Source organism: Haemaphysalis longicornis, unplaced genomic scaffold (genome assembly GCF_048455015.1).
Source record: "Haemaphysalis longicornis isolate Haplotype H1 unplaced genomic scaffold, Haemaphysalis longicornis Haplotype H1 scaffold_6, whole genome shotgun sequence".
NCBI lineage: Eukaryota > Metazoa > Arthropoda > Arachnida > Ixodida > Ixodidae > Haemaphysalis > Haemaphysalis longicornis.
Window position 1 is genome coordinate 41533922 of NW_027526407.1, and position 10090 is coordinate 41544011.

General features: G+C 44.7%; 1 protein-coding gene across 4 annotated transcripts in view; it reads left to right on the plus strand.

The window, feature by feature from the left end:
• The window catches only part of LOC144142513 (uncharacterized), a 60998-nt gene extending 53335 nt beyond the window's left edge, over positions 1-7663 (plus strand). For 3 of the 4 annotated variants that reach the window (XM_077674075.1, XM_077674076.1, XM_077674077.1), the window contains 3 exons: positions 606-704; positions 4333-4476; positions 6229-7663. In XM_077674075.1, the coding sequence (XP_077530201.1) occupies positions 606-704; positions 4333-4476; positions 6229-6567 (582 nt within the window). In that variant the 3' untranslated portion in view covers positions 6568-7663. Of the gene's footprint in view, positions 1-605; positions 705-4332; positions 4477-4623; positions 4707-6228 lie in introns of all 4 variants that reach the window. The other variant, XM_077674078.1, reaches the window with a different exon arrangement.
• The last annotated feature ends 2427 nt before the right edge of the window (positions 7664-10090 follow it).

A 10090-nucleotide genomic window follows, 5' to 3' on the forward strand; every position in this document is an offset into this window, starting at 1 on the left:
GAGTACATTTTGAGTTTGAGTATTTTGAGTTTGAGTACATTTTGAGTTTGAGTACATTTTTAGTTTTGAGTCCATTTTGAGTTTTGAGTTCATTTTGAGTTTGAGTACATTTTGAGCTTTGAGTCCATTTTGAGTTTGAGTTCACTTTGAGTTTGAGTACATTTTGAGTTTTGAGTACATTTTGAGTTTTGAGTCCAAATTGAGTTTGAGTACATTTTGAGTTTTGATTACATTTTGAGTTTGAGTACATTTTGAGTTCTGGGTACATTTTGAGTTTTGAGTCCGAGTGAGTTCTGAGTTTTGAGCTCAATGTGAGTTTGAGTTTGAGTGAGCGCAGATGTGCTGCTCAGCATTGAGTCTGAGTTTGAGTGAGTGGTGATTCGAAAAAAAAATTGTGAGTGAGTTTGAGTGAGCCGCGCCAACTTTGCCGAGGTATGTCGGTGACGCAGGGAAACCACGCACCCATAAAAGCCCTTGGCATGAAAGTACAACTAAGTAATATTTCCATAAACAAGAAAACGGTGGGCAAGGCTGCAAAGGAGTGCTCACAAAAGTATAGTTTGTTATATCATTTATATCGCTATGTTTTCGTTGTGCTTTTTTAGGCTGAAGAAGCACTACAATCTAGCCTATTGCAGCGTGGTGCAGAACTCGCAAGCGCAGTGACCACTTTATCTCGTGGCAGCCTCAAAGGAGCTCTACAGGTAAATTTTTATGGGTGTACATCTTTGTAGCACATAAATATTTTTGAATATTAAGTTCGGCAGAAAATAATAAGGTGAAGCTAACGCTCCCATTAATCTCATTATACCTACAAGAAATTACCAGACATCGAAAAACGCAGCCGATTTGGTATTATTTCAAATTCTAAGCACGTTTAAAAACCCCTTTGTCGTCAATTGTACTGAAAAAAAACTAAGCCACTAGGGAGGTATATTGCCTCGAATAGCAGAAAATAAGAAAGTACACACAGGACTAGTTTGTTACATAATGGGGAAATATAAATGTGAACTGCTCCATTTTTGCACGCACTCAAAGCTCGTGGTGCTCACCTCCAAGGGGGCCATGATTACTCCTTGCTCCCCCACTCCCCGAGACGGGTTTGGGGCGACCAATGCGGGGTGGTCCGTGGACTTCGTGGAGTGTGACGTGAGTTGCTCCGGGGTGCGGGCTCACTAGAGAAGACTCGTGCGTCAGGGGTCGCCCGACAGACGACGGTAGCGCCATGTCATGAAGACGTACGATGAGTGCTGCTCGCTTCGGAGCATACGCTTCCAGCGGCCGGCATTGCGGCCACATTTTTGACATATCGCCTTGTACCGAAGGCTCCTTTTACGTGCGAAGCACCTTAATACCTCGCAATGCCCGTCCGCCGTCCGACGGTGTCTCCCCACGACGAAAGCGAGCTACACGAGAGGGCGCTACCCGCAAACACGAGACCACATTCAAAACACGCAAGCCATCATTTCACTTCGTATCCTTTCGGGCTAATAAATCACATCATGTCCACACCGTGAACGATGCCGAGGGTGTGAAGCACTGGGACGCGACTTTTCTTGCCTGTGGCGTTTGTCATTTACAGTGCACTTACTGCGCCCCAAATTATTTATTAAACTTTGAGTGCATCGTCGTGCACGGACGATAACACCCATCCACACAATACACAGAACTTGCGTCCCCAATTCATTAATTAAACTTTGAGTTCAACATCGTGCACGCACGATAACACTCATCCACACAATGCACACAACTTGCGTCCCAGTGCCTCCCAACATCAGCATCGTTCACAGCGTGGAGATGGTGTGATTTTTTTTTCAATCAGCTCACTAACTTCGCGGTCCCTCTTTCCACAGATCATTTGAGTAGCCATTCGTAGCCAAAAGGACTGGGTCGAAAGAACCGTGGCGCTGTCCTAGCTATAGAGAAAGCAGCAAATGTGCTATCTACGGGTTCGCGCCAGCCAAGCAGTAAGGAAGGGTCGGCCCTCGCCACGCGTAAGCAATCCCTCTGAGAGGGCACATAGCTCTGCCGAAATGCGTTTAGGGCACGGGACGTCACAATACAACAACAGCTATTCTGAACCACACCGTTCAATCTCACGGGCAACTGCCTCCTCCGACCACGAAGACGAAGAGGCAGTAGGGCCTAGAAATTGAACAACACCCAACCTTTGAGCTAGAAGGGGCGCGGAGGGGTACCTGCCGGCCTTTCGGGGCAAGCCAAGAAACCCAAAAGCACAAGCCAAAGGAATCAACTGTCTTTTCAACAGCGAAAGCCGCCGAAGCGCTGAGGGTGGTCGACTCGTGGGAAGAACGGGGAAGACGGAATTCTTGGTTGAGCGGCGAATAACTTCAAAAATCTACTGCCCAAGCAGGAAACATGCAAAACCGATCCGCGGCACTCGCCCACCTCTCGCACAAGTGGCAACAATTGCAATCGCTTCAAGCATAAGCTGCGAAGCGACCAGCATGCATCGCACCTGTTCATGGTCGCGCCCGGCGATATAGGTGGTATTCGTTGAAACGTTAAGCTCTCAATTTCTTCCCTTGGCAACACTGGAAACGGCCACAACATGGCCAATACGCCACGGACATGGCGCGGCTTTGGCTACAGCGCCCGCACTCGAAAAAAAAAACACCGGCGTGCATCGTCTGCCCCATTTAAACACGATTCTCAACGGTGGTGTGAACAGAGGTGTTAGTAATTGCACTCACAGTGGACTCTAAGCAATACTGTGCGTTCGGCGAGGTAGAGTTTGTAATGTGAAAAAAGTCATTTCCTTAGCATGGACATGTACGGCCATCTCGGGGAGCCTGACGTAACGAATGACGGCGTTCCAACACGTTGGTCTGCATACGCGCCTTGTCAGTGAAGTCAGTGAATACGAGCAATGCGCAGCCCCTTACAATACCCAGGTACCACCCCGTATTGATCATCCCGAGCCTCGTTTATGGAGGATGGGAACAAGGTTCGTATGGTTCTTCTGGTCTCCTCCCCGCAGGAGTATAGTTATTGTAGAAATAGTTTCTTATCGATGTATTTAATAAAATGCCCTAGAGCCTAGCTACTTTTTCATGGTCCGCTTATGTGGCGCCTGAAAGTGTTTTCCCAGAAATGCATTTCTGTACTGTTTAAAGTCAACCATAAAAAACTGATGTAATATCGGCGTCAAATGACACGCGAACACGAAAATATGAATCAGAACACGCAAATAGCGCGATTTCTTTGACGCGTTGCTTGGCATGAGTCAAAGAAATCTTTTTTTTTTGACGCGTCACGCGTTGCAAAATGACGCGTGGCTTGGTTACAAAACGAAGTCCGGAAATGTGGCTTTCCGAGTATACCAATAGCGCGCCATTATGATACTTCAACGAACAGTATTTTTCAATTTTACGTTTTTTGATTCATATTTTCGTGTTCGCGTTTCATTTGACGCCAATAGTACAACGCAGATGCTCATGCATTTCTCCGATTGTTCTCACCTTGCCGTTTGTGCAATTCCCTTATATAAAGATGAAGCTTGTTTAACGCATTTTCAAATCGAGGCGAATTATCAGTCTTTCGAAAAAATGTTTCGGTACGGGAGTGAAATGTTCTTGTCTATCACTGAAAGTTTTGTACGAATATTTCAGTCTTCTGAAGTGTGCTGACGTATCGCAGTTTTAAAAATACGCATATCACGCATAAGTTCGAATCCCTGTTATGCGGAGTTGACATTGCAAGCTGTCCGGAACTCGTTCCTCTAAAGTGCTTTTCGAAGTATTTTTCTGTATCGATTAATAATACGTGCTGCTTTCAAAACCCAAGAGTCATTGTAAACATGATCGGTGGGACTCCCTTTAGGTTCGCGAAATCACGCGAGGTGCTTGCTTCCCGAACCTTGGCTGAGCTTGAAGGTCAAGGAACACTACCAGGTGTTTTCTTGGTTTGCGCTTGAAGTAATAAGCTTCTCTTAAAATGGTCAGTTGAAAAGAAATAGATGGCAAGTTAACCTCGGAGGTGCGAAGCTGCTCGTTTCATACCTTCCATTTTCTGCTCTCCCCTGCTTAACACAGTGCGTCTTAACATACTGCGTCATCTGCTCTCCCCTGCTTAACATACAACCCAATCATCATCATCATCATCTTTATTATTTAACTTCAACGGCTCGTGAGTGGCTTTATCGGGTTAATCATCTCTTTTTATTTCAGATTTCTTTTGTTGCACTTCGGGTTCACTAAGCAGCTATGTCGCGCTCCTTCTCTTCGCTTTCACCTCTGTCTGGGCATGAAGGTCCGGGAAAGCCCCATCCACCGAAAGACTAACAGCTTCACTGTACAAATCTGCCCACAGGTCCCTCTGAATGGTGTTCGGCAGCTGCTCGGTGGCATTTCAAGCCTTGCAGGATATTTTGAAGGAGCAGACCACGAAACTTCATCTCGTGAGGGCGACGGAGCCTCCCTCCACCAGCAAACGACGGAACAGAGCTCCGAATGGGTAAATAGTAATCTTGGTGAAAGCGACGACTGAACGTAGCGGGTACAAATCAGCTGCACAGGATAAAATTGAATGAGTAGTCGAATCCGGTGCACAACATCAACTTATGTTGCTCTTTGGCCTTGTTGCCTTTGCGCCACTAAACAGCACAATCATCATCAAATGGCAACCCGGCCAACGATTCACACAACCAAAAATAGATAAAAAGAAGAAATGGCTCCGCCAAGCAAGTATCGTCCGCTTTCTTGCGTCCCCTTTGGCAGAACACGAAAACTGCACAAAAACAGCTTCACAGCTTCGCCACGAGGTGGGGTGGAGTCGCCACTGGGCTTATGATAGGCATCAGCTGCTGCAGGATACTTGCTACAATAACAAAATGCAGGGCTAATTGCACTTTCACTTGATAATAAGGAACATGGGGAGCAAAACATGCTATTTATTAGTAGTTTTTTTGCTATATAAAAAAAATATTTGTCAAAGGGAACAGCTTTTTGGTTTCTGTAAAGATATTGGTGGTGCCTTTTCACTAGGAATGAGCTACTCTTCAGAAGAAGGGCACCAGGTTCTGTGAAATGCTGTATTTACGACTAAACAGCTAAACACACTTTACCCCGATGCATCAAAGTTTTGTTGGAATGGAACGTTTCCTAGCAATGCGTAGGCCAAAATTTTTAGTTCTACATTTAGCCCTGTAAAGCTTTTTTGCTGGTTACATTTGTTTGTTTACCGAACATTGTAATGGCCGCATAACGGTACGTTTTCGGCTAAAACAAAAATGCAAAAGGGGACATTTGTATTGACATGTATTCTGAAGGAATATTCAAACGATTTTGACTACGTCGAATATATTTCTTTAACCTGCGGACATGCAGGCGTGCATGCAAGTGGACATGCATGCAAGTTTTTACAGCAGAAGATTTTTTTTTCGAAATAACCGCTAAAACATATTGTTGAGTGCCATTGGAAACTAGAAAACTATGCCTTTCTAATATATAGTAGTTTTGTGTGCGGCCTAGAGTGACGGGTAATGTGGCAGCCCATACTTTGTTAAAAATTGACTATGAATGCCATGGCAGTAGCCTCGTTTTCTGGTCGGCCTTCTGCCATTAAACACAAACCATCATAATCAGCAAAACAAAGGTAACGAGTGCTCTGCAACTTGGGATCTTATGGGTTAAACAAAGCGTTATACCGGCTTGGCTGTCCCAGGTGTTTTACAACTTTCGGTTATAAACACTTTAAAGTAAAAGACTAGTTACCCACTATTTTTCGTAATACAGTACCTAAACCACATTTTTAGATTTCATGAACTGTATAAAAGCTAGCTGTTTAGATGAATAAATACGGAATCTTTCGTTTCCCTCTTCGTGTGCGCTGGTTTGCCGCTAGTAACATTTACTATAAATACAGTGTACGAGTCCTCGCCAAATGTAGCGGCATTTTTTTTTCACGGAAACACCACATAGTCAAGCCCTCACCTTAGTAACGATACCATACCGTGAATATTTTGAGAAATATGACATCTTTCAGAATCAGCAAACCGTTTCTCGCATTTTTCGTGCCTTAAAGTTAGCATCGCTTTCAATCCAAGCTATCCCACATTTCTGACGTGTTGGTGATGGAATTTGCGTGCAGCGAAATTACATTGTGGTTTCGATTTCGCGCTTTACCCCATTTGAGCAAGTGTTTACCTTTCCAGCCTTTCGCCATGCCGGGGACCATTTCTACTGTTTTGTATCTTTCATCACACAGGTGTGGAATTACGTTTTTGGGTCCGACTCTATGAAGACCGAAACAGCTGAAGGGTCGGGCGTTGTCCCCGGAATCACATCATCTTCAAGTGCGGCTAACCGTCTTGAAGGCTCAAGCTTTCTTCTATCTTGGCCTGCTCAACCATGCCATCGAAAAATCTCAGAATGGTTTGATCACTTTGAGGCTTGGTTAGCGCGGAATGACATAACCGCAGAAGATAAGCGATTCCCTTTACTGCTGAACAAAATTCCCAAACGAGTGTCTGATGCACTAATTTACTTACAGGATAACCCCGAACCGTACAGTGCAGCCAAATTCACCATATTACACAACTTCTAAAGAAAGGATGGAGTGATATGACCATGCCTTAAGAACATAATACAAACAGCAGCCATCAAAACACAAGAATTGGGATGGAGTGAAGCTCTTTAGTGGCGACCGTATGCCCTTAGTGGACGGTGATCGCTAGGCTTCTTAATGTTGCTTGTGTGCATTGTGATGCACAACGAGCATGTCATGTGCAATCGCTTAACTAAACCACACTTTGTGAACCTTCGTAACTACCATTGTCGTTACCAAAAGCTTGCAGGCATAACACTTTGGACATCTAAGCAAGCCTTTTAAGGTCTTGCACAACTATAAATTTGCTTAATTGCATTGTATATTTAATGTAACGCAACTGCTCAGCCTATAAGTGTATTTCTGTTAAAATTTAATATGTCTTTTACGTACCTTGAATACGTAAAACTGCTGCAGCTGTCCGAAAGGTTCTTGCTTAAAGTTTTGTTGGTTTAATTCGATTTGATGCAATACACGTCGTAGCTTGTGAGTCTGCGACATAATTCAGTACCAGTATTAGTAGTGCCAGAAAGAGGTATTTGAGAGGATAGAATTGGCCTTGCATAAAGCAGCTGCAATCACTCCACCTCATGGATGCCTAACGAGTATTCTGGCATTTTTTACTACTTCCTTCGTTTAATCAGATGTTATTCTTAGCTTGGCGAATGTTTTAAATTGCCTAAGTGTAGGGTATTGCAAGCTACAAAAAGGAACAAAGGTATACGAAACCACTTGTTTTATATTGCGCCAAGGTACCTCTGCTTACTCCAGAAACCTTCTATGCGCTAGTTGGTCCCTCATTCATTCAAAAGCTTCGGTACAAGATGGATCCGCACACGAATGTGAACATTTGTGTCTAGGAACGACTAAAGCAGTGTATGTTTTCTCTGTATATATCTCGTCTCTTTTGCACATCAAATGCCACTTTGGTGTCTTTATCGCTGAGTCTTTCAGTCTTATGAAATATTTTACGCAATTTTCGGTTATAAGGCTTGTAAAATGATGCGGTTAAATGAATACGTCGTTGCTCTGAAACAAAATGGGCTCATCCGAGATCTGTACTCTTTGGTCGAATAAATGTGGTCTAAATATGAAAGTAATGCCTCTCTGAAAGTCTCCTTTGTTCTTTATTGTCTACACAAAGCTATGGAATATTTCATTATGAGTACATCACAGCAATATAGCGAGCTGAACGAGTTGGTACATGTTCATTGCTCTAAAATCGCCAAGAGCTTGGTACCTCCACACAAAAGTAGACAGGAGGAGCGCTCGTTCTCAAATGGAAACACTACACGAGAAATCTCACCACGTTCTACTTGGAGTCTGCATTGCGTTCTTAACTAACGAGAACGCAGGAAGTTGTCACGTGCTGTTGTCACCTTAGTTACTCCCTTACCCCTCAAACAGAGGAAAGTTGAGATTCCAAAGGCTGTGTGTTAACCCCAACTCACCTTCCCCTTCCACATTAAGTACCCAAGGCGGTTACAATAGCATGTAGTGGCAGGGCCAAGGACATAGATGTAATAATTCAAAAGCAGTTTCAAGAGTACCGTATAACCACCGAAGTTTATTCTGTCAAAGGTCCCGAGGACATGACGTGATGGTAAACGTCCAGGTGAAACACATGACGTGATGTTACATTGACATCGACACGGTACCTGAAACTGCAGATTTTACGATGACTTGTCAATTGAATCTGCTGTTCAAAGATCCCATTATAGCGGCTATAGTCATTTCTCTGTCGGGGGTTATAGTCCTTTCTCTATGTTGCTATCGTTCTTTTTCTAAATCCTGGTCCTGGGATTCCAGATTTTGGGCACGTTACCACTTTCGCAGTAGAAGAGATTTTCGCAAAAACCTCACGTCGTGTTCTCTGTACCTTTTCAAGCATTCGCTACACCAGGAAGGAGAGCCTATGGTTGCTTCAATTTTTCAGTTCGTAATAGTTAATAGCTTGCGGGCAGCCCAGGACATCTCTATCTGTAAAAATCTTTCCGGCACATGCCTGCCTAGGGTGTTTGACTGCTAACGCATTATGACTTGCCTAGGTGATAGTTATGACGACCTTAGTACACTTAAACCTGATGTACTGAACCTCTATGTGACGAATTCCTGAATTTAAAGAAGTTTTTCGTTTTCCCACTTTACCTTCCTTGAAGCCCGTGTGTTTGGGATTTCTATGTAACCAATAAGTTGCGACTATTAACCTAGATTTAAAAAATTCGCTACGCGGAAGAGTCGATGCCTTTTTCCCTTTCCCTGAGAACTCGGCTGGCGAAATCCACTAATTCATCCCCAGCTTTCCGGCTCACGCCTAGTTCAGCCATCGGCCACTAGGCGCTCAGGAACGAGCGTAACTCTATGGGCGGCGATCTTTTCAGCACGATTACTCATAATGTTCGAAATGTTCTGCGATGTTTTTCTTATCATGCCATCCTGGGAGTGAAAACTACCAGTACATAAAATATAGCTGCAGTATATTGGTTCCCCTAGGTTCCTGAAGGGTTTGGAGTGTGGGTATTGCGGAGAAGCTTCAAGCATTGCGGAAAAGCTCCTGCCGTACCCGCAATAGACCACACTCCGTGGGTGCTTTGCCTCGTCGTTGTATCAGTCCGGGTTCCAAATAAGTCGCATTTTTTTAAGCCTACACGCGTTACTGGCGCGTTGAAGAAGAAACGGATAATGTGGAGCTAAAGCGAAGCGGTGGTTCCGGTTTTGGGTGCTGTTACAACTCGTCGGTGTGTGCGTGCGCGCGCGCTTGTGTGCGTGTATAAGTGTGAGTGCGTGAGTGTGTGCGTACATGTGTGCGTGTGGGGTGCGTGCGTGTGTGGGCGTGTGTGTGTGCGTGTGTGTTTTCACGTGCATGCATGCGTGTGCGTCTGCGCACATGCGCAAACACACACACACACACACACACACACGCGCGCGCGCCCGTGCCTGCATGTGCGTGCGTGTGTGTGTGTGCGTGCGTACGTCCGTGCAGCTACTTAATTTCAATACAGGCTACGTTGGGTAGACCAATGTAAAGACAACAGTGGAACAGCCAGAAGAACATAAAGCAGTCGTAAATGTCATTGTGCAGTAATAGAAAGTTTGGTTAAGTACATTTCACTTGTGATTGATTCATTGTAGGGTTTAACGCGCAGACGCAACGCAGGCGATGAGGCGCGCCCTAGTGGAGGACTCCAGATTCCGGATTCCCGGCCGCCGCGGCTGGGAATCGAACCCGCGATATCGTGCTCAGCAGCGTAACGCCTTAGCCACTGAGCCACCGCGACGGGTACATTTCACTTGTCTTTGCTTTCACTCTTTGTTGAGCTCCGTGTGAGAATTCAAGTGACGTCACATTGGTAATCAATGTGGGTGTCGTTTTCAGCTTCGCAGTCCAACTACGTTAACAGCGTGGATTGGAGCCACAATTTTTTGTATTTTGCCGAATTAGATAGTTTGTGAAGATTATTTAGCTAACTGTTAAAGCAGCAAATGTAGGCAAAAAAATCCAAATAGAAAGTTGCAAAGCGGT